Source organism: Crotalus tigris, unplaced genomic scaffold (genome assembly GCF_016545835.1).
Source record: "Crotalus tigris isolate CLP2741 ecotype Arizona unplaced genomic scaffold, ASM1654583v1 scf7180000017625.6296891, whole genome shotgun sequence".
In the NCBI taxonomy this organism is placed as follows: domain Eukaryota; kingdom Metazoa; phylum Chordata; class Lepidosauria; order Squamata; family Viperidae; genus Crotalus; species Crotalus tigris.
This window is the reverse complement of record NW_024096520.1, coordinates 4,882,768-4,908,142: the sequence shown is the minus strand read 5'-3', so window position 1 is coordinate 4,908,142 and position 25,375 is coordinate 4,882,768. Positions and strand designations below refer to the sequence as shown.

The 25,375-nt window shown below is 41.0% G+C and overlaps 2 protein-coding genes across 3 annotated transcripts in view; both read right to left on the bottom strand.

Moving 5' to 3' along the window:
• The window catches only part of IP6K1 (inositol hexakisphosphate kinase 1), a 32,122-nt gene extending 11,354 nt beyond the window's left edge, over window positions 1–20,768 (bottom strand). Inside the window, exons 1-2 of one of the 2 annotated variants that reach the window (XM_039334056.1) lie at window positions 20,618–20,768; window positions 8,235–8,580 (exon numbers count right to left, since the gene is read on the bottom strand). In XM_039334056.1, the coding sequence (XP_039189990.1) occupies window positions 8,235–8,457 (223 nt within the window). In that variant the 5' untranslated portion in view covers window positions 8,458–8,580; window positions 20,618–20,768. Of the gene's footprint in view, window positions 1–8,234; window positions 8,581–20,617 lie in introns of those variants that run through there. The other variant, XM_039334057.1, reaches the window with a different exon arrangement.
• A 2,712-nt stretch (window positions 20,769–23,480) lies between these two features.
• Window positions 23,481–25,375, bottom strand: part of CDHR4 (cadherin related family member 4) — a 39,406-nt gene continuing 37,511 nt past the window's right edge. The window contains exon 20 of the mRNA XM_039334055.1: window positions 23,481–24,345. Within this exon, the coding sequence (XP_039189989.1) occupies window positions 24,290–24,345 (56 nt within the window). The 3' untranslated portion in view covers window positions 23,481–24,289. The remainder of the gene's footprint in view (window positions 24,346–25,375) is intronic.

Below are 25,375 nucleotides of genomic sequence, written 5' to 3'. Positions count from 1 at the left end.
TTCTCTGCTAGATGGCAGAAACTATTATCAAGTTTGATTTCTTGTGAAGGAATCAATGTATGGGATAATATCCTCATCCAACTTATATCCAGCTTTTCCACCTAGATAAACATTGCCTACAATAAATATTGGCCATCATTGATCCATCTAAGGCAGACATGTCAAACTCGCGATGTTATGTGACGTGGTGCGACGTATCGGAGCTTTTTCCTCATTGTCGGCAATGGGGAGGGCGCGGTTTCCTCATGACATGTCCAGCCTGCGGACCAGCAGTTTGACACCCCTGATCTAATGCAACAATAAATTTGTATAACTAAATTTTTGTTACAGAGGTAAACAAAATGAGGATGAGAGTATGTATTTAAAGGATCAGTTTTCAAATTCCAAAATGGTATAAGTGCCTTTTTCGGGAGTAGAGGAAAATATAGGGCAGCAATTTACATACTAATGATGCACTGTAAGAGCAACTAAATGTACTTTGGAGTCTGTTCCACGAAAGGCACAATAAATATTTCAGTATAGCTAGCATAGATTCAGCTCTGGTTATTAATTACTGAGTTTGTGCCCAGATAATGCTTTCCATAAGTCATCCCTGTCTGTTTGTTTGCACAGTCACAACTTGCACACCAAACTTAATATTAAAGACTTTGCCTTATTAAATATTTTCCCAACAGTTTTAATAGGAAAAGCTATGTGGAATCCGGGTATATTTGTCTTCCTCATTTGCTGTAATATGTTGAATATTTTAAAAAATCTGAAGCACTATAGAGAGAAGTCTGAAGATGTATCTATGTCTGTGTATTTTTACACTCATTCTTTTTCAGGCTTTCACATTTGTAGCTGTAAAGTCTCACCTATATTTGTAAGTAATATCCAGAGATGGAGCTCCATTTTTGTTCTGTTTTAAATTTATCAGTCCTGATTTTTCTTGAAAGATTTAAATCAATTAGAATAGCAGCTTTTCTGGTCCCTGCAATATCCCACTTGGTTCAGGAAATGGAATGTAGCAATTGTTTGTGATACAGTAATGCATGATCTCAAAATTCAAGGAAGACTTTATGTCTACCCAGCCCACACTTTCAACAATTTGAAACAGGACAGATTTGACATACTGTACTCAGGCCTGTTAAAATTATGATTTTTAACTAGAATGATCCAATTCAGTTATTCATATCACTAGTTAAAAAGATCCAATTAACCATCACTTTCTAATACAAATGTTGTTTGATATAGCTATTATTCATCTTCATCAGAACCTATATATGTTTCATTCTGAATACGTCGGTACACTCTAAGGATTTTCATTAAGTTAATTTTTGACAAAAAAATTGAATAATTATCTGTTTTATCTGATAAAATAAAACAGCAGAAATATTAAACAAACTACTTCAATTAATTATGGATGCTCACTGGATGTTTTTGCTATAGTATGCTAGAATAGCTATCAGCAAATAGCTTATTTATACTAATTTTTATGCTTATTTAAGTTTCATACTTGAATAAGTATACAGGAAAAGAAAGAAAAAAAAAATTCAGTGAAATAAATATATGCCTTGTAAAAGGGGCGTTGGTCTTACCTGAACACCTTTTCTCAGTACGGAGATGGATAATCCATGGATGGGTTTTCTCTGTCTGCCTGCTCTTGAGACCAAGTAGCCAAAGCTTGACACGCCCCCACTTCCTGTGGAGTCCATTCTTAACGAGGGCGAATTGGCTGATGATTGACGAGGTATTGGCTCTCAGCTCCCTACTAGCGGCCTGCTGGCCTTGGGGTGGGTGTGGATTATCCATCTCCGTACTGAGAAAAGGCGTTCAGGTAAGACCAACGCCCCTTCTCCAGTACAGGAGATGGATAATCCATGGATGGGACGTACCAAAGCCTCACTGTCCCAAGGGGTGGGAAACAGATAAGGCCGGTAGATTGATCTCTGAGACAACTTGCTGGAGGACCCTCCTACCAAAGGAGGCATCCGCCGATGCAAAGCGGTCTATCTTGTAGTGTCGTATAAACGGGGAAGGCGAGGACCATGTCGCGGCCCTGCAAACTTCCTCGATTGACGCCTGGGTAGCCCATGCCGCCGAAGTTGCAGCGCTTCGGGTGGAATGGGCTGTGAGATGACTTGGGGGCGGCAGGGATGATACATTGTAAGCTTCTGCGATACAGCTTCGGATCCACCTTCCAATGGTGCCCGCGGAAACTTTCCGCCCCAAGGTGCCCGCTTGGAAGGACACAAATAGGGCCTCCGATTTGCGGAAGGGTTCTGTACGCTTTATATAACGCCGCAAGGCTCTGCGGACGTCCAATGTATGCCACTGCCGCTCCCGGTCATGTGTTGGATTTGGACAGAAGTTTGGGAGAATTACTTCCTGTGTCCTGTGAAAGAGTGAATTCACCTTCGGTATGAAGGCAGGATCTAACCTAAGGACCACCCTGTCCTTGTGGAAAATGCATAGGTCGTTTCTGACTGACAGTGCGGCCAGTTCCGAAATTCGTCTGGCCGATGTGATGGCAATCAGGAACGCCACCTTTAGCGACAGGTGTCGCAAGGAAACGGTCGCCAATGGTTCAAATGGTGACCGAGTGAGTGCGTGAAGGACTCGCGGTAGTTCCCAGGACGGGTACCTGTGAATTACTGGAGGTCTGGTGTTATAGGCGCCCTTGATAAAGGCGCGGATCCTGGGGTGGTGAGCTAAGGGAACCGAATCCGTGCAGGTGAGGAGGGTGGACAAGGCCGCCACTTGCCTGCGGATGGTCGCGGGGGCGAGGCCTCTGTCTAGTCCCTCCAAGAGGTAATCTACTATCTGAGGGATGTAGAGTTTGTGTAAGTCAAACTGCCGTTCCCTGCACCAAAGGCAAAAATTTTTCCAAGTGGAGTCATAAATGCGGTTTGTTGCCGGACGGCGTGAAGCTTGAATTATGGTAATGGCCCCGGGAGAGAATAGTTCCTGTGCCATTATCTGGCGCTCAAGTGCCAGGCGGTCAGTTGTAACCATTGGGGTTCCGGGTGACTGATGGTTCCCTGGTGTAGGGACACTTGATGAGGGGGAATGTTCCATGGGGGCGACTGAGACAGGTTCATCAGGTCGGCGAACCACGGTCTCTGTGGCCAATATGGTGCTACTAGGATCACTTCTGCCCGCTCCTGAATCAGCTTTCGGATGACCGCCGGTATGAGTGGTAGTGGGGGAAAGGCATAAAGCAGACCCTGAGGCCACTGAGTTCTCAGAGCGTCCGTCCCCTCTGCTCGCGGGTTGAAGTAACGAGAGTAAAATCTGGGGAGCTGGGCATTGTCTGATGATGCGAACAGATCGAGGATCGGGTACCCGAACTTGCGGGAGATGTCTAGGAACAAGTTCGGGTGTAGCCCCCACTCCGAAGGGTCCACTGTGGTGCGGCTTAGGAAGTCCGCTTGCTGGTTGTTGACCCCCGATATGTGTTCCGCTTTTAGTGACTTCAGATTGGGCTCTACCCAGCTGAATAGGAGTCGTGACTCTGTCATCAGGGTTTTTGATCTGGTCCCCCCCTGCCGATTGATGTGCGCCTTGGCTGCTACGTTGTCTGTTAGGACTAGAACGTGGTGGCCTCTGATTCTGTCTTTGAATTGTTGCAAGGCTAGGTGGATAGCCCTGAGTTCTAGCCAGTTGATGTTGTTTCTCAGATCCGTGGCGGACCAACGTCCCTGTACAAACCGGGAGTCCAGATGGGCTCCCCAACCATACAGACTGGCGTCTGTAGTGATGGTAACTCTGACTGGTTCCTTGAAGGGTGACCCCTTGGTCACGGCCCGAGAGCACCACCAGCGTAGCGCCCTGCGGATTTGTGCCGTGACCCTGACTAGGTGGTTGGATGCGCTGGTGTTCTGCCGTTGGTACGGGAGCAGAAACCACTGTAGTTCCCGTAGGTGGAGCCTGGCCCAGGGTACAATGGCTATGGCCGATACCATCTTGCCCAATAATTGGGAAAGTGTTAGTATCGGAACTGAACGTTGCCTGTGAACCCAGCGAGCCAGTTCCCTGATGCCGGCCACCCGGTCTTGGGAGAGATAGACCATACAGTTGGTTGTGTCTATCATGGCCCCCAGATGCAGCAGCCTGGACGAGGGAACTGTCTGGCTCTTCTGAAAGTTTACTGAGAATCCGTGTAATTGGAGGACGCGAATGACGGTCCTTACGTCCGCCTGAGCTGTCTGTAGGGATGTTGCTTGGATTAGTATGTCGTCTAGGTAACATTGGACGCGTATTGGGATTTTTCTCAGTTTGGCGGCTACCGCTGCTAGTATCTTGGTAAATACCCTGGGTGCCGAAGATAGACCGAAGGGGAGAGCTCTGTATTGGAAGTGTTTTCCCCCGTAACAGAAACGTAGGAACCGGCGGTGGTTTGGGTGGATGGGGATGTGAAGGTAGGCTTCCGTGAGGTCTATCGATGCCAGGAAGTCTCCTTCTCTGATGCTTCCCAGGATGGACTGAAGGGATTGCATCTTGAATTTTTTGTATGTGATGTAGCGGTTGAGGTTTTTTAGGTCCAGGATTGCCCTCCATCCTCCTGAAGTCTTTGGAACCACAAAGAGGATGGAGTAAAATCCTCTGCCTCTGTATTCCGCTGGGACCGGTTCTATTGCTTGAATGTCCAACAGGTGTTGGATGGCCTCCTGCATGAGTTTGCGTTTGGTGGGGTTCCTGGAGACCGAGCAGTTGATGAGTCGGTCTGGGGGTGTGACCAGGAACTCCAGGGACAGCCCGGACTGGATGGTTTGTAGTACCCAGTTGTCCGTGGAGGTCTGCTCCCACTGGTGGAAGAAGTGAGCTAGTCTTCCTCCAATGGGTAGGTCTATGTAGGAGTCATTTTGTCTTCCGGTACGGACGACCCGTTCCACGAAAGGGTCGTCTCGACTGGTTTTGTTGTCTGGGCTGGAACCCCGGTCTGTCGTAGGGGCGGCCGTACGGTTTGTTCTGCCTGGGAGTGAATGGCTTGGGTGCCTGACTGATAGGCGTGGTTGTCGGTTGACGAAAGGACTGCCTACGAAAGTAAGGTGTGGTACGTTTGTCTGACCTTTTGTTCAAGTGTGCCATGACCTTCCGCTTGTCTTTGTTCTCTACAAGATAGGGGTCCAAGGCCTCCCCAAACAGACCGTTGCTTGAGTAAGGGGCGGTCGCTAGCCGCCACTTAGCCTTGGTGTCAGCTTGCCAGTGTTTTAGCCATAGCATTCTCCTGGCAATTATGTTGGATGCTATGGATCTGGATGAAAAAATGGCCGATTGGAACGTTGCGTCTGCAGCGTATTCCGTGGCTGCTACCATCTTAGCCAGGTCCTGGTGTGTTCGTATGTCCTCCATAGGAACTATGGTTTGTAGTTGTTGCAACCAGATGAGGGTGGCCCGGACAAAAAAGGAGGCCGAGGTGGCTGCTTTGATGGCCCATGCCGCTGTCTGGTGGGTTTTGCGAAAGGCTTGTTCCCACTTTTTGTCATCTGCCTTAAGGGCCTCCACTAGGTCCCCAGCCATGGCTGTCTGGGAGACCAAGGGGGTCCAGGCTTCATCTACTTTAGGAATTTCTAAGGCCTCATTGAGGTCTGTGGCAGTGCTGTATAATTTTTTGTCCGTACCACTCACTGATGGGAAGGAAGCGGGAGAGTCCCATGGCTTCTTGATCCCTTTCAGGAAAATGGCGGGGCAAGGTATATGGTGTTGCGTTGTCACCTTTTCTACGAATACGGGTCTGGATGTGGTGGCCGGTGTCGCTTGCGGCTGAGAAAACTGATCCGTCCCCATGTCCGCAATGGCTGTGGCCTTGCGTAGTATCGTGAGGAAGCGGTTGGGATTAAATAATCCCCCTGAGGGGGGCTCAGGGGGAAGTTCCTCATCCTCTGACATAGAGATCCCAGGTTGATCCTCCTCTTGTGGTGAAGAATAACCACTCATGGAGGACTGGGCCGGGGAGACGGGTTCCTGAATGCCTGAGGACTCTGAGGGGAGTTCCGAGTGTGGCATGGCTGAGATGGAGGGCCCCTGGTCGTGGTGGGCGGAGCGCTGTGCTAGGGCTCGGTCCACCACTTTGGTTAATAGGGCCTCTAGCCGTCCATCTGCCCAGATGTCCCCTATGTCATTACCTTTGGGTGTGGTGACCGCAGGTGGAGAGTTGGACTCAGTGGTTGTGCCTGCCGCCGTGGTTGTTTGTTGGGCTGATGTAGATGGCGGATCCAGTGGTTGCGGTGTTCCTGGAATGGACCACGCGCTCTGGGTTGATGTGGATGGACCCAATGGTAATTCCATCTCGGTGGCCGCCATTTGAACCAATTCCAATTGGGCCTGCCTCTGCGCTCTGGAGAACTCCTTCTCCAGGGCCTGGTGCCTACGGCTGGCTTGCTTTTCCGCCAACTTGGAGGGCCTCTTGAGCGAGTGTTTTGTCTTCGCTTTGCACTTGCCTGCCGCCTTCTGGTCAGAAGGTGTGTTGCAGCCGTAATTGGGAGGTGGAGGGGTCGTGCTCATGGATTGAGGCAACGAGGGTCCCTCCATTCCGCTTGAGCAGTCCCAGAAAAACTGAGAAGACGCTCAGGCAGGCAAGTATTGGCGGGAGCGAAATTGGAACAAGTACCAGGACTGTTCCCCTGATCACCCGACCACAACAAAAATATTCTCTCTGGGCTAAGGTCACGGTAGCTGAGGGAGGTACCGAAGGCACGTTTGGAACCACTCTTTGGGTTCCGCCCGGAGGCCTTAGGTGACCAGGCAACGTGCACCAGTAGAAAAAGGAAAAGGGAGGCAAAAAATATCAGTGGCGACCTCAAAAGGGTCTGTAGGCCTGACTTAATACACAGCAGGTATCAAATGGCGGTCACCTAGAGCGGAATTTATTCTTATTAATACTATTACTATTATACTAATAATAGGAACAACAATAATAGTAAAATAATAATAATAATAACAACAACAACAATAATGGTGATGATGATAATATTGTGTGTTCTGTCTTTAGGCCTGTTGGCCCTGCAGTCGCTTAATTTTTAGCTTTAAAAAAAATTTTTTTTTAATTATTATTATTATTATTTTAAAATTTATGTATCTATTTTTATTATTATTATATTTTGTCCTATTATTATATGTGTGTATCGGGGGTGGAGCGCTGGTTGTGTGCTCCTATTCCGCCTCTATCAGTGATTCCAGATATGATGTAGAGCTTCCTTAAGCTTGGTTTGCCTTTCTCTGGCAAGAGATGGCAGCCACAGCTCGTTTCTCCCTGAAAAAGGGCTTTGCAGATCCCAGGAGGGTTCTCTAGCCTCCGTTTCTTGGTTGGCTTACTCCCTTCCTGTGCTTCGTTTCCCTCTGAAGATAAGCTCCGCAGCCTCCCAGAAGCTGCTTGTGCCCGGGGATTTAAATTTGGCGCGCTGTGACGTTTTAAGGTAATCCCAGCCAGGGATTGCCTTTGTTGTCTGAAAACGGCAACTAAAATGGCGCCCGCGGTTGCCCTGGGCTGCTAGGGAATCTCCGATGATCCGAATTCAAGTTTGAATCCGGACCTGGAGATTGTTATTTTTTCCCCCAATTTGAGGAAAAAATCCCTTGGAAGGTTGGGGAGAAAAGCTCAGCAAGTGGTCTCTGCTGATGCCTTTTTTCCCCCCCTTTTCCACCTCCAGAGCCCTGGGGCTGACTGGGATCCGTGGGGAGTTTTCCCCCCCCCACACCCCCTTTTTCAATTTTAATATAGGATCAGGGATGATCCCAAGGAAAACTTAGTGGTTGGGGAAAAGGTTCAGCAAGTAGTCTCTGCTGATGCCTTCTTCCCCCCCTTTTCACCCCCCAGAGCCCTGGGGCTGGCTGATATCTGTGGGGAAATTTCCCTCCCCACCAATCCCCTTTTTAATTTTAGGTTTGAGATCAGGACTGATCCCCAGAAAATTTTGTGGTTAAATTCCTATAGGTGGAAAATATTTTTTTGGGAAGGGGAAGCCAATTATCAAGGGATAATCAATCAATGGATTTCTTGTCTAACCTGATAAGCTGAGAGCCACGCCAAAACGAGTCTTCTCCGAGCAGAGACCAAGTTAAGAATGGACTCCACAGGAAGTGGGGGCGTGTCAAGCTTTGGCTACTTGGTCTCAAGAGCAGGCAGACAGAGAAAACCCATCCATGGATTATCCATCTCCTGTACTGGAGAACTAGTAATTCTTTTAAATAAACCAAATACAAATTCTGTTGTTTTCAACCTCAGGTGTTTTTTAAGGTTTTGGGATGCTTACCTTTATACTCAGGTGTGAATTCCTTCATTTCTGGAGGCAAAGATTCATAAAAGCGTTGTTCTCGGGTTATGAGAGGTTTGCACACAGTGTGGTCATCGTAGCGCATCATGCTGCTGTGGCCGCCCACCTGATGGATGAAAGGCTCCAACAGGACCCCTCGGCTTCCTGTGTGGGTTGCGTTCTTGCCATGCTTCCCCACCTCCATGGTTTGACAAACACACATTGCGTAGGGCGCCAGTCACACACTTGGGGCATAGGGAGAGCTGCATGTGGTGGAAGGAGCAGTTTCTCAAAGAGAAAATTATCACTCCTCAGTTAGACTAATGAATGATTAGGCACCAACAGCCTGCAAAACAAAAAAGAGATGCCACAGACTTTGGTCAAAAGCAATGTAATAAACTCTACTATATTTTGCTGTAACAATTGTCCTTATTGCATCTGATGGATTGAACCCGTGTCAAGGAGTCTGAAGAGGCAAGATTCCACATTTGTTCTAAATTGTACAGTACATCCAATAGTTAAGCTCCTACGCACAATGGCTTGTCCAATATAAACTAGGCAATTCTTTTACCATTATAGCTTAATTTCCTATGTTTGCCTCTTGTCTGCCAAGTTTTAGGGATGGTTTCGTACTCAAAATAAGAAAGGCAGAAGTCTTCTCCCACTGCCACTGTTCTTTATTAATTAAAAGATGGAACATAGCACACGGTAAGGTTCTAACAGGAGGCGAATCTCTTTAAAATGACTGTTCAGTAATCCAGGTTTGAAGGGGAAAAGGTGATTCAGAACTAATCTGTCACTAGTCGATAACTAAAAATGGTGCATCTTTTATCTGGATTCATCTAGAACAGGGGTCTCCAACCTTTTTGTTTTGGGGGCCCAGTGGGGGAGGGAGGGGCCGGTGCCTTACGTGCGCATGCGCAAATGTGAATGTGGCCACATGTGCATGCGCACATACAAACAGGCTGGGAGCATGCGCACCATGCAAATGGGGCTGCAAGCATGTGCGCGAGGCTCTCAGCGATGGCGGTGCCTGTGTGAGGTTTGTGGCACCGCTGCTTCCAGGCGCACAGCGATGCTACCACCAGCGCGATGATCATGCTATGGTCCACAGTGCTGCCACCCCCGGCACAAGGATCGCGCCACCGCCACTGCACAAGGCTCATGCTGTGGCCCACCTGCTGCCGCTGTCCATGTAATACTAGCGGCGTTGCCACTGCCCACACAAATTTGTGGCAACAGTGGCACGAGGGAGGTGAGCACACGCACACACACATGCACTGCCCAGCTACTCACACGGCCCAGCAGCCCTAAGTTGGGGACCTCTGATCTAGAATATTTAAGTTTGAAATGTTTGCTCTGAATCACTTTTTACCCTTTGAATCAGGATAGCTGCATAGTTGTTTCTGTTTTATTAACCATAGAAGCAATAGAAAATAAATGATCTTGTATAATATAGTCTAGTAAAACAAATGAAAATAAAGAGTCTGACATTTTATATATTTTCCTGTAACTGCTGGTAACTTCCCCCCCCCCCCAAATTATACACATTTATATTTCAGCTCATTCTAGAGACTTAAGAACACAATCAACTGGACACCACAAAGTGCAGGAATCAAGATGTAGATATAATATAACATAGTGGGTATTATAGCTACTAATGGCTATTCAAGAAAAAATTAACACAAACACTTCAAAACAATTCTTGTCACTTTGCTACATTGACAGATTTGGCCAAAATAAAATATTCAGTGTTTAAGCTAGTTACACAGCCTATTTGTATTTAAGAGCTGATTTTTGAATTACATTGCCATCTAAAAACCATTAGAGAATCATCTGCAATTGTTCGTACTCTCCACAATTTCATGTAAGCAACATTCACATGTAATGATTGCCTACATGGAAATATTTCATACTGAAGCATTAACCAAAGTGAGTTAAAAGAGCAACAGGGGACATATGAATAAAAATTCAAAGAGAACTTGGAGTGAGAGAATGGAGCTCTAGTTTTTATTTAATTGACCTTGCCATGTTTAAAAAAAAATCCAAATGTTTCAGCTTCAAACAATAGCTCAAGGAGAATTATACAACATTACCCAAACATTCTGATGAATCAGAAAAAAAAACACCATATAACCTTAAAGGGGAAAAGCTTAATCATCAGACTAACTAAACATAAAACAGATCCCGTTTAAATGAGTCCAGATTTACAAAATCAACAAAACAGCTTAAGTAGACATTTCTTTTCCTCTAACTATAGTCTGAATATTAAATGCACACTGATATAGATTCCAAACAAAGCATATCTAGATTTGCATGCTGAGGACCCTTACTTAAGAGAGCCAGTTCTCACCATTCATATACGTTTTAAAGCATTTTCCTTTCAAGCTAACAACTCATGCAGCGCAAAAAAACAAAAACAAAAAACATTTTGAATGCCATAAAAGTGGGAATTTTGTCAAATATAATTTCCCGCAGAATCAATGCAGGCCAAGGATTTCTTAATAGTACTGAATTCTTCCATTTGTTTTTCTTTTTATATACCATTTCATTTAGTTTCATTATCCACTTAAGTAATGAATTTAAGCTTCAATACTTCTGATCGTTAACAAGAACCTTGCTTTGACAAACATGTTTAATCTTCCTCTCCTCCTCCTCCTCCTCCACGACTACCACCACCACCACCATCACCACCACCACCACCATCACCACCACCACCACCACCACCACCACCACACTTTGGATGTCAAGGGAGATACAAAATTCTGGTTTTTGCTCTTCTGGCAGCCTCAACCATTGTTATCTGAACTGTGGTGATGAAGAAGTTGTGACAGCCCCAGCAAGTCAGCAATGGATTATATATCGCTACAGAAATTATAATAAGATACAAATGGAATGATCTTCCTTTACAAGTTTCTAAAGTTAAAAATAAGCTCTGTATTGGTAATTCATATTCTCACCAGGAATTCTCAGACATATTAAGGTTGCAGAAGTGTTTTTTCCCCAGACCCTCTGATTCACAAACATGGTTATCCTCCCTCACACACACTGGCTTTCCTGCACCAGCTTTTTGACTTTATTGCTTGGTTGGTGAGCAAGCTTCTCAAATTGATACGTTTTATTTTTTATTCATTTTATTTATTATATTTATATGCTGCCCATCTCACCATTTAGCGACTCTGAGCATCTGAGTTTTGAGACAATTCAATCTGCCTTCTCTTTCTGAGGGATTCAAAGTGGCTTGGGAGCTGATGGCCTTCCCTTACCAGAAATATGCAAGAATGTTTATCTAGGTAACAAGGATTGAAATATTCTTTAACTCCTAGGAAGAAAGATAATATTCAGAAGCGGCTCAAGCAAACTGTGTAATTCACTGGAATAAAAGGAGAGGAAGTTAAAGCATAGCCAGATTTGCGAGATTCTGTTCTGTAGCCTAACTCGATAAAGCACAATACTAAACTTCCTGTGCAGTTTTTTTTTTTGCTCTCTGGTCTATCTCGTGGGGTTGATACTGAGGGGCCAAAACACATAGGTTATAACACCTTACATCTGCTTTTTGTCTCAGAATAGCTGCAATATGGTATGAAATTGGAAGACATTAACACCTATCCCTTGCCATTGGTCAGATCACTCTGGCTTTTTTAGAGCTTTTTAGTGATCCAGGAAAAATAAGCTCATTTGATCAATCCATTCCAGGTACCTGGGAGATCTAAAATTTTTCAGAGGGAGCTCGGGGGGGGGGGTGTCCTGACGCTCTAGTGATCAGTATAATAGAGACTGTCATTACCTCTATTGCAATCTAACTCTGCCCAAAGCCAGGAGTTTGATCCTGACCGACACAAGGTTGACTCAACCTTCCATCTTTTTGAGGTCGGTAAGATGAAGACACAGATTGTTGGGGGGAATATGCTGACTCTGTAAACTGCTAAGAAAGTGCTATAAAGCGCTGTGGTGTGGTATATAAGTCTACGTCAGTGTTTCTCAACCTCGGCCACCTTAAGATGTGCAGACTTCAACTCCCAGAATTCCCCAGCCAGCAATGCTGGCTGGGCAATTCTGGGAGTTGAAGTCCGCACATCTTCAAGTGGCCAAGGTTGAGAAACACTGGTCTAAGTGCTACTGCTATTTCTATCTCCTGGAACAAAAATCTTGGATAAAAGTGCCCAGAAATGGCCCCTTTCAGAACCCTGATCCTTGTTTCTCTGGAGAACACTACGAAATATAGCAGCACAAATGACATCTAGAACACTGCTGGAGAAAGACAAAGAATAAATCCAAATGAATATGTAAATAAACCATTTATAACACATTCTAGCAATAAGAATGGCAAAATACAACTCTTTTCCCACTGCTATTGTATCAGATTATCAACTAGCAGCCCTTTTTAAAATATTATCTGGAAGAACCTTAAACCTGTAAGTCTCCAGGAAGTGGCTGGTGTTCTCAGATCTTGTCAACACTGCCACCTAAACATTAAAACCATATCCTGTAAGCAATGGAAGTAGCAAAAAGTGTCTAGTTGGCTTTATAAACTATATCAAGATAGCAGTTACTATTCACAGAAAGAAGAGCAAAAAAAAATGAAGGATGGAACAGCATTATGAACTTGAGAAATCAAACAGAAATTCAAAAGCACAAAAGACTGTAATGAAATAAGTAGGAAAGATTTAGAGGGAACTGATCAATCTCAAGATAACTAAGAGCTATAAATGATATGACTGCAAAGATCAAATTGGAGGAGCCGCTAGTATTCATGTGCAAATATTAAGTCAATTCAAATATTCTGCCCAGTTACTCTCCCCTTAATGAATGAAAACAAATCCTATACTTAAAATTAACAAGATATGAAATATTCAACAAAACTATTTTTGAAGTTTAATATACATATATCATGCTCAACAACTCTGCATCAAAATTATTTGTCAGATTACCCAATGTGATCCATGTTGCAAAAAATCAGGTGGCCCCTAATCATTTACTAAACCTACTTGAGAAAAGCCATTCTGAAATTTAAGCAAAAGGTTTAAACACTGGAAGTATAAGGAATTTATAATGATACCTTAATGATATTAAGAACAGTCTTGCTGAATTCAGCACAATTGTGGTTGGGAAGACATAAACATGGGACATGGAAGCGCGTGATAGCAGTACAGTAATATAACTCAGGCAAGTAGCAGAAAAATATCTCCTGTTATGTTCCACCACAGGAAACACGAAATCAGTTCTTACTTTTTCAAAGTGGTGGCAAGCTGAATCTTAAGTTGAAATGGAGCACCAGATACAATAATACATGTGTATAAAAGTAGGCATCAAACAGATGATACATCATATGGCCAATCTAATTCTAGTATTCCTGTCACTTGATTTTGCTTGAAGCTAGAAAAAAAATGTTATATTTGTGGTCAGAGCACAATTTCCCCCGTTTGAGAAACTGGTAGGAATGAAAATGATTATTTGTACGTATCATTTGTTCATTTTTTCACTAGCTCCAATTTTCTCAGTCATCTTAAGCTGCTGCTTTTTTGTTAAAAATCTTTATGTACCGTAATTATTGCTTTAGAGCAGGGGTGTCAAACTGCTGGCCCGCGGCTGTTTGTATCATGCGGAGGCCATGCCCACCCCAGCTCTGGCAATGCAAAAAAAGTTGCGATACATCACAACATGTCACGTGACGCAGCAAGTTTGACACCTATGCTTTAGAGCATAATAAGTTATACACAACTATAAAGTAGGGCACAAAATATAATGATGAACATCTTTCTATATTCAAATGATTAAAATAATTTGCATGTCTATTACTCCAACTTGTCACCTGGATTTTACAAATGCTAGTATTGCAAAAATAAATGACGGAGGAAATGACGGAGGATGCATTTATCAGTAGCAATACAAAAAAGATGCATACAAAACAGGCTTGCAAATATTTTACATTGGTTTACACAAGTATTTCTCTGCAATTGAAAACTAGTTGCGTTAACCTTCATTGTTACAAATGTAATTCACAGAAGTTTGAACTAACAACTAAGTTTTTTAATGACAGACCTATACTACTATTGTCCTTATATTTTTCTAATTCACATAATTCACATTTTTGAGCAAATCACTGAGAAATTCACTTCTTTTTGCCAATTATACCATTTCCTAGTGCAGAATTTATTTCTCAGATAAGGTTCCACGTCATAATTTTATAACAACATTTGATTATTGATTTGTTTCAAGTGTCCCAACAATGCACTTACCTCTACTGTAACTGAGTCTATCTAAAATTTCCTTCTGTGAGTTTAGACTAAGAAAAGGCAATATTTGGCCCTTTAGATTACACTGATAAACTACCTTGTTTATCTGTAACTACCTTACTCAAGGGAAATGGTCTGAAAATTATTCAGTTCCTGAACTATTCATATTCTAATCTAAGCCATCAAATCAGCACATCATTATTGGAAACAATTTATCATAGTTAAAAAGGAAAAACAGCTGCATACATTTAACACAAGCTATTGGAATTATTTTGCATATACACATTAATTAAACCTTGCAAGTAGCAATTTCAAGGGGACAATTGATCAGAATTTCCAAGAAAGATATGTGCCAGAACTTTCACATAAACCATATTGGGCAAAAAGATATGTAAAGATAAATATATAGCCTGCTTTCCAATACATTTACAATTTCCATCTGACATGCCCTTTATTGTTGTTGTTGTTGTTGTTCCCCTATCTCTTGCTGCTTGGCACAACAACCAATCATTGCTTCTTGAGCAAGTGGATAAACAATACTAACCTGTTGGTGGAATGGTAGTATAGCATTAGTATAGCAATAATCCTGAGGAAACAGAAAGCATATGTAGCATGTAGCATTCTCTCTTTCAGGAACTGAAAGCATACATAAGTATAAACATAATTATCATGATGGTGTTCTTTTATTGCATAAAGTGCAGAACTTGGCCTACAGCTATATCACCACTGTTGTGAGATGAATGCTCAGTTAGATGATTACAGGAAGTTGGTTCTATTAGTAAGACATCTTCATTAAAATTACTGTCAGTGATATGATACTGTCAGTGATATGATGGTAATGATATGATAATCAAAACCACAGTGTAGAAATAGTCTTCATTCAAAAAGTTAACATCAATCATGGTACAACATAGCTGTGTAATTTGGCACTCCTTTGCTTACCAAAGCAAAGGAGGACAGGAGAAAATGCAACTGAAGACTGGCTAGATTATATACTATTCCAGGACTTGTCAGTTATTGAAAGCAAGATCCCATTGCAGTTTACAAGCTGGAGAAACAGTTTCTAATCTTTTTGTCCTGAAAAGACAAGATGTCCCACAGAATACAAAAAGAGTAATAACTGTTGCATTTTAGTAAGCTATTCTTGCTTTCTGCTTGTACTACTACTACTACTAATATACCTTAGGACACAAAAGTGTATCTAAAATAACACTGAAAATCAGACAGAGCACAGTTACTATCCCAACACTTATCTAAATAAGTCAAATTCTAAATTTTGAGACTTCCTTGTTCCTCAGCAACTCCTTCTTCCCAGTCTCCTCATACCATATGTACTACATCAACTCTTCCTGAACCATTTTATAGACTTCCTCCAATCTAATCCAAATGCTGTAAGTATGTGCAAAAGTCCTCATGATATCCTTACTCTATAAATGAAAGGTTATGATGAAACCCCATGGAGACACTGCATAGCCAAATGAGAACAAATGATTCACATTTGCCCATGGGCTATCCTAGTGTTTTGACATAATACATAACACAGGAATGAAGCTTATTCTTCCTGTTTTGTCTTTGCAGAGGAAAATGTTGTATTGTTCACCTTTTATAAACATCTTATTTACATAGTATGCTGAATTATATACTGCTAAAGTAATGTGAAGCAGCAGAAGAAACATATAGGCTCTACCATTTTTTATGTGCATGCATAAATGCTGAAAGCTTTATTCTCAAAAATGATGAAAATCCTTGCATCTCAAGCAGGACAAACATACATTCTGTTTCTAACCTCTGAGGTCCCAGACAGAAAAGCTAGACCTCTCTTCAGAAGAAAGCTGAATATAGCCCCAAGCAATATGAAATAATATCATGTTCACTTGCTATCAAATAGTTTTCCAAATAGGAATGGTATGTATTGCCTGAAAAATCAAACTTCAGCATAGTTCCATAGGAATACCAACAGTGAAAGTTAATATGGAGCCACTATGGCAAGGCAATTTTACTGTCTCAAACATTCAAACATTTCCATTACATAATTTGTATATCATGATACAGTACTATATAAAGACTTTTTCAGTGACAATGATCAAAGATAAAAGCAATACTGCAGGTGCAATCTCAACACAGACTAACAAATTAATTTTATCTTCCTTGGTTAACATTTACATTAGCAAACATTGTTTTGAAAAAAATCATTTCAGAACTGGCATGTCAATGCCAAAAATCTCCCACTAGAAGGCACCATTTAGCCTATAAAGTCTACACACCCACACCCACCTAGTGCAGCATTCAAATTATATTAAAACTCTTTTTATATCAATTTCGGTTAACAAGAAAAACACTCCAAAACATTCATTTTGGCAGATAATCCTAAAGTACAGGCAGATTAATATAAGAATTGGTATTCTTAGGTATTGGAATCCAACAGTTTAGGAAGTTACTACCATTTAGGATTGGGGTGAGAACTAAACAAAGTATACTGGTACATTTCTTTTAAAACTAACCTTCAAGCAAAATAAGATCCCTAGTCAAAATTCTGTACCCACCACTGCATTCTTTCTTTACTCACTCAAGTTTCCATACATGTGACACAGAAAATATAGGAATATTATTCTATCTGACAGAGACTGTGACTAGATTTCTACTGACATCAATTATGTAAGCACTGCTGGTTTGTCAATGCTTCAGACTCTTTCAGGCATATTTAAATCAAAATTCTATACAGTGAACAAATATGAAAACATATTTGACAAGGTGTAGGGATGCAGGCAGGCAATTAAGATATGATTTATCTAACAATGGAAGGTCTTAATCGATGTCTTAACCATCCATTGTTTTCCAAAGCCAGCCAAACTGATATGCTTCTGAGAAATGTTCTCAGGCTCCACGAAGCTTCCAAGAGTTTAAAATCTGAGATGGATCAAAAAGGCCAATCTTGATGTATCTTAACATTTTAATATAACAAATATATATCAAATACATTTCCTTTATATTCCAATTTATTACACACTACCCTAAATTTATCACTACTTTGAACAATCCTAAATCAGGTCAATTAAATCAGGTCCACGCATCATTATAAAACACAAAATCCTCCCTATCTTGATAAAATAGTGACATTTTCTTTTTTTAAAAAAATATGGATTTTATATATTAATGAGACCTTCCCAAACAGTAACCAAATCTTATCCAACCTCTTTCAAGCAAAAGATTATCTAGATCAGGCATGTCAAACTCGCGACGTCACGTGATATTGCGCGATGTATCGCGATTTTTTCCCCATTGCCAGCAATGGGGTGGGCACGGTTTCAGTATGATGCATCCGGCCCGCAGGCCGGCAGTTTGACATGCCTGATCTAGATATTTCTATTGGTAAGCAATGATTGCTGCTAAAAGCATTTATAGTTAAGAGAATACTTTTAAAAATAAAACTGAGGTCAAACAAGTCATATTTTAATTGCATTTTTATCCCATAAACATCAGCAACAGGGAAGCGTAGCAGTCTAAAGACAGTGAAAAAAAATATAAGGTAACTTTTTATATTCCTTCAAGGAATATAACAAAAAAAAATCCCCCCTTTTTTTTTAAATCCTACTGTGATAAGATAGTTCATTGTAGTTCCACTATAGCAGTTATCCAAGGCCAAGGAAAAGAGAAAAGGGAAACAACAGATAAGATAGATGGACTGGATCAAAGGGAAGACGGGTCAAGATGACCAGGAATTGAACTGGACTTAATGGCACCTACTGTTTAGGAGGCTACAGATTAGAAACTCCTTCAAATATACCAAGAAAATAGTACCACAGATGCATAAATACAAAAAAATACTCTCAAGATTACTGTAGCGAATCACAAATACTAACCGCAGTGTCACCTGAAATTTCAAAGACTTCTTCAATCTTAAGAGAAGAATAGCATTTCCAGATTATAAGTAAATGAAAGATATTCATATCTTTTAAGCCTAGATTCTTGAACAAATTATGAACCTAACATATTCTAGGGGGCAGTAATAACTGAATTTTAAATAAAAACTGAAAGGTATTTCCTATTTATCTCAATATGCTAATAAGAGCAGCATTCTAAGCAATGAGAATTTATTTCCAGCAATAATCTAATAATCATAATTATCAGTATGATCTCATTGCTAATTACTTGACTCTTGTCAGTGGACTGACAAGATCATTTACCAAATGCATCCATAAACATATATACAGTATATGCAATTTTCACAGAAGCTGTTTATTAAAAAAAAATAGTTCCAGGCAATTAATTAGCTGATTTCACTTGCTCTTCATAACAAAGATACTAAATTTTCGTAGACTTGTGACTCTTGCTTTAAGAGCAGCTGGCAATCATGGCTAGGAAACCCTTTGCACAACTTCATGTGGTGCACCAATTGTACATTTTCCTGGAACATGAGGCCCTGCGCTCAGTCACTCATGCCCTGGTAATCTTTTGCTTGGATTACTGCAACATGTTTTACATGGAGCTACTCTTGAAGAATATTTGGAAGGCTCAATTGGTCCAGAACACAACGGCATGGACAGTTTTGGAGGTACCTAGGGTGGCACATATAACACCACTGTTATGCAAGTGCACTAGCTGCCAATCTGCTTCTGGATGCAATTCAATGTATTGGTTACTACCTATCTGCAGAACTGTATTTCCCCAACCAGGATTAGCCTGTCTCACTTGTGCTGGCAGAAGAGGGCCTACTGCAGATCCCATCAACCAAAGAACTTCAGCTGGTGGGATACAGGAGAAAATCATTTTCTGCCATTCCTGCTCTTTGGAACATCTTGCCACAGGAGGTAAGATCCACACACACACCACTTTCAGCCATCAGAAAAAAACTGGCTATGCCAGCTAACATAAAGACCTGAAGGAGAAGCTGTTGGCTGGAGTTGGTTGTGCACTAATAGATAAGGCATACTCCCTTCTCACCTCCAACTTCTTGTTTTTTAGTTTAATTTTTGTAATTTTAATCAGCTGTTATTTTTATAACTGTTGAATGTCTGTATTTTATTTTGTTGTAAGCCACTCAGAGTTTCTCTGAACTGTGAGATGGGCAGCAAATGAATTTGATAAATAAAGTGAAAATTACGCAAAAATATTTTAATGAAGAATTAACTGCACTTTCTAAACATTTGAAACTTATTTCAAGTTGGCAGAGGATACGCATTTGTATAATGTTAAAATGATGAACATATCAATGGGGAAAAAAAGTTGGCAATATCAAAAGGCAATCCCAAAAGTTACTCTTTGTTCAATGCATCACAGTCATACAGAGCTGTTATAATATAAACAACGGTCAGTCTAAAATTCAACTATAAAATATTCATTGCTCATGGAGGAAAGCCTTTTTGCTATTCCCACAATATTTTGAATTGGGGCCAACATGCTTTGTTAGGATGGAAGTTCCAAGCAAAAGTCTCTTGCCAAAAACCAACACAATTTCTCAATAAATTTAGACAACCTTAAATCTTACATTGTTATTGCTGGTGGAAGGGATAAAGTTTATGGCATACACAGCACATCCCAAATACCCTCTGAGCAAAAGTTTCTCTAGCCTCAGAACTCTCCCCCCCCCCAACCACCCATCACCTTGCAGATGTCACCAACATCTGCCGGTGTCATTCCTTACAAGTCCCCCTCCAAAATGACCCGGTGGACTCTCATAGCCAGTTGTCATCAAGGAAAGGACAGGCAGAGCGCTCAGAAATCGGCTGAGCAGAAAATCACAACTTATTTCGCTTCTACCAGCTTTCCCCACAGGGCGCCCTCCCTAGGGATTATGTTCGACCACCCGAGTGCTGGTTGGGGATGATGGGATCTCACGTGAAGTTCAGTAAACTCATCTAGAGGGCGCCAAACGGGGGAAACGGCTCAACAGACACCTGTACCATAGACGTCTCTCGAGCAGCTTCGGCAGGATTATCGCGAGGATACCTATTCCCTCTCACGAGCTTTAACAGCAGCCCTCACCCAGGTGGCTTTGCTGTTCTACCCGCCGGATCCCCCGAACCGGCCTTACCTTCTCCCTACAAGCGCTCATTCACTCCCCGATCCCCTCCCACATCCAATTCGGAAGAGGCTCCCTCCCTTTCGATCCAGATCGCTTCCTACCAAGAACAAGGGCCCGACACTCACCAACGTAAATTTCCCCCTGCCTGGCCGGGGGGGTGCTGCTGCTGGGTCCCCCCAGGCCGGCTTCAAGACTTCCCTCACCTGCTCCCTACAGTTCGAATCAACAACAAGATGGCGGCGCCGGGAAGGTGGGCATTCTGCCGTCATAGCAACCGTGGCGCCCAAGGTCCACCTCCAAGGAAGCGAAACCAATCGCAGGTTGATCCATTACAAGCTTTCTATTGGTTCTCATTTTTATTGGATTACGTAACCGTCACTTCTCCAAATTCTCTGCGCCTTCTTCGACTAGAACTCCGCCTCCGGTTTTCCAACGCACGCTGCGCAAATGTGACGAAACCAACCTTTTGCGGGGGCTATCTCCTATTGGCTAAGGAGGAGTGACTCACCAACCAATCACAAAAGCCTGTCGCTGCTATTCTGTATGTCCCTCTTGAGGCTGCTCTTTTAACAATTGACCTCTGAGCCTTCCTAGGAAAGTGAATCTTAAGCTAGCTTTCTGCTGCTTAGCCTCTGAACTCTGGCGTGACGTATTTTTCATGCTATCTTATCTCTCAGGAGGCCTTCTAAATGTTTTACAAACTCCAGTGTTATCCTGGCTGCCCTCTGACTAAGATTGTCTTAAATTTTACTTTTTTTAAAAAAAAAAAGTTCATAGCTTTAAAGTGTTTGCAATAAATAACGACTGGATATATGTACTAACATTACCAGATTTATTAACAAAAATTCGTCTGGCCTTTGCAAAAACAAAGTATTTTCTAAATTTCTTTGTTGCCAACTTGTAATTATTGAATGGATCCTTTGGCAAATCAGCCAGGTCAAATGGAACCCATTACACACTGCCCCAATCCACCAGATAATTTATATCTTCACCAAATAGGACATATTTAATCAAATTTCAATTCAAACCTGCAACAACAAGAGGTGCAGGTAAATAATACAGTTGCACATATATTTCACACCTATTTATATTTTTTGTTTGAAAACCTCAGCTACTTAAATCATTAAGTTTTCTTGGCCAGTATTAAAGGAAGAGGCTAATGATATCTGACCAGATATTTTAAAAGTAGATCACAGCAGGAAAATGAACCCTCAGCTATGACAATAATTCAAGATATCACAATGAAATATAATTGATGTAGGCTTTCTGCTAGTTTTCTCAGCAAGGAGAAAGCAGGGAGAAATACAATATTTGCCCATCAAAGAAAATTAAAGGAAACTTTTGACCAAGACACAGATAAGAGAGTTTCTGAACATGGCAGTTTCACCAATATGAGAAATATAAGTATCAATCAAAGTAAAATATTATTTTTAAATTGTAGATCTTTTTAATGAAATTCATACTGTAGCTACATCTCCTGCATGTATCCAGAAAGTGCTTTTCACTCATCTGAAAGTCAATAGTACACAAAAGTTTTATATTGGCCTTCCATTCTACACACAATTGCATATATGAAACATTGACGATGTAATAAAATTTCACAGAAAATGCTTTTCTGGAAATTCCCGCAATCTTAAATACATAGAACTTAACAGATTTAATTGGAGGCTTATACAGGATCTAGCATCCAGCATCATATGTAATAGCTGTCAACCAATGTAGAAGCAAATTTAAAAGCAGAAGTGTAGAAGTTAAGTGTAAAAGTATTGCTTTTTCATTTTTGCTTCTTAGTACAGTAGTTGGTATTTTAATATAAGACCCCTTGAATCTGCAAGTAGTACATAAGCTAGCTATCAAGAAGAGTACTTATTAATAAAGGTTATGTAATTCCAAATTCAATAATAACCTATAATTTGTTGAGATTGTTCCTTTAAGTCGAGAAGGATAATTAATTTTTCAAAAGTAGTTTTGATGCTGATTCCTTTATATCCTTCCTCCAGAAAGGATTTAAGTTACAGTGGTGTCAGCCAATACACATAGTAAATTACTGGTAACTCAATCTTATCCTTACTATGTAGTTCAATATCATTTTGACATTTTGACTTTTACTGGATATCCATACTCCCAATATGCACTCTCTATTTCAGTTCTTATTTATTTGTTATTCTTGAGTTCATTTGTTGTTTGTTCAGCTTCTCTCACTTGCTTCAGCTTCAGCTAGCAGCTGCTTGGGTTGATAAGAAAAATACACCATAGGCTTAATTTCACCATGTTTTCTTTTATTTCAAATGCAACAGTCTGTTTTGTTTTGTTTTTTTCTACTTTTTATTTCAATAATTTCTTTTTTCCACTGTGTATTTCAATATATTTAACAACTGAATTTAATTTATTAAAAAGGAATAATAGAATCCTATCCAATAGAATATAAACACATTTACCTGTCATTAATTACTTGTATTTAGGCAATTAATTACTTTATTGTGCAACACTGAGAATTTGCATATTCCTAATGTATAATCTTATATTACTTCCAGTAATAAATCAAGTTGTTTCAATTGGTGCTCCAGCAGAGGGCACTTTCTCATCACAAGTTTGTCCTGGCCACTACTGCACATCCCCAAAAAATTGTACTATAGACTGCAGTATTAGGGCAACATACATAATCACCATTTAGACAATGTCCAAATTTTTAAAATAATATACTGCTGTAAATACCATCATTGTCCATTATATACAGAATTTTATTAGGAGATAAAGAAGAATAAGTTTAGTTAGCAGTGGCAAGCTGCAATACTAATTCCCATGTTTTGAGCAGAAAGCTGCTCTCAGAAGACTTTCCACTCTGTTCTCTATTCTAAATACAACACATCCTCTTAAAGCAGAAAGGGAATCAATCTGGCAGACATTTGGACCACAGCTGGTCTGGAAATTGCTATTTCATACCCCCAAAATCTCTGACTTCTGATAACTTCATATGTCAGGGGAAGATTTTTTATTTGTTTTTATTCACTTTATTATATTATAATAGCACTAATGTGAGTAAAGCTTTGCCTAGGGAGCACCTTGAAAAAATATGTCCCATCATGAATCCAACCTAACCTGCACTGAATAAAGTATTAGAAAATTACAGTTATTGTATCTCATGTTGCTGTGTTTGACTTTGGAACACTCACCCAACAGGTTGGTGCGATGCATAATTCTTTTATTATTTCCCAGTTATTCAAGCATCCCCAACAATCAGCAAGAGAAATGAAATCGAAGGAAAGAAATATGTACATGATGCTATATGGCAAAATGACACAAAACTTCAGAACCACTGAGCTACAACAGAAATGAATATGCCTAACCAGAGATTTAGATGATTTAATATTAAACTCAATTGCTATCCCTTGTTTCTGAACCAGATTTTACAGTTCACATACAATTCTTCTGTACTCAAGCAACACTAAAAGGGCCTTTATTACAGCACTTTCTCATAGACACATGTCTTTGTAAGAAGAAGGGACAAGTGGGTTGATGTGTTACCTAGTGCCATATCACCATTCTTACCTTCTCCCATAATATGGAGAATTTCCAGATATAGGGGCATTGTAAGTGGTAGAAAGAATTTTTCACAGATGAAACAACCATGGAAACCAAAATAGCAAAAGAAGAAAGGAAAGTGGCAACCTCTGATTATTAAAATACATGTAACTAATGGAAAGCTACTGTTGTGCCACCATTATCAACATATATAGTAGATACCCGACAGAGAGTTCCTGGTGTCTAGAAAGCTGTCTCTTCATTTTCCTTCATGCTCATACCCAGCGCCGTGCTCCAGTACTGCTGTCAAACAGGTAATACTGGCCAGAGACTTGAGACAAAAAATAAGAGCTAGTTAGTTTTTTACCTGCTTTAGTGTTACTTTTGCTCTACTTATTTTTGTAGAGCTGCTCATCTTAGAATACAGCTCTAAGACAGAAGTAAGCTGAATTTCATAATGTTATACAATGTCATGAAAGCTGTTCCTCTATAGAACTTGGGAAGATAGTGATTTAACCAGAGTTGCCATCAATTTCACTTCTAAATATGAAATGGTTAGACTTTGTAACATTGCACAGACCCAGAAAACTCCTAGAGACTCACCAATAGGCATTCATCCTTTTTCAAACTCTAAAGCGGGTAACATCATTTGGCAAAACTTCTGTATTTCAAAGTTACATAAGATTGGGCCTGCTTAATACTTGAATGCAAAACCAGCAGAGAATACAAGGGCTGCAAGTGAGACTGGAATTAAAAAAAAAAAAAAACCAACAACAGGCAAATGACTAATGTGGATCTGCCAAGAAAGCTACCTAGTATATGGAGATGATGGAGTGGTTTTTTTGTTTTGTTTTGTTTTGTTTTGCCCCAGGACTATATCTGGCCTGAATGATTTATGGTGGGCTGGAGCCAAAAATGGGTGAGACAAGGAGGAAAAAGAACTGTCACTGATGACACAAGCATGAGCTTACAAAAATTTAAGAGTTTCTGATATACAACTTAGGCAAAAGAATGTCCATCAGGCCACAAAGGGAGAAAGAGGACCAAAGAGCTGAATGAGATCCAATGGGAACATATGTGTAATCATCTATTTCCATGTAATACAATAAACTATTCTCATATAATTTCTCTCAAGAATTTTTTTTAAAAGTACAATTCAGTGTTAATAATGATGAGAAAGGGCACAGACAGGGCGTCGTTCATCTAAAGTCAGACTTCCCAGCAAGGAATTATTGTATTACCAAGTCCTCTGCAGAGCACAACAATGGCATAAATCCAATTTGGTCTCTGGCAATCATTCCTTATTGTATGTAAGGGAACCAGCAACATGCAATAGTAAAGGTTTTCAACTGGCTAAGCTC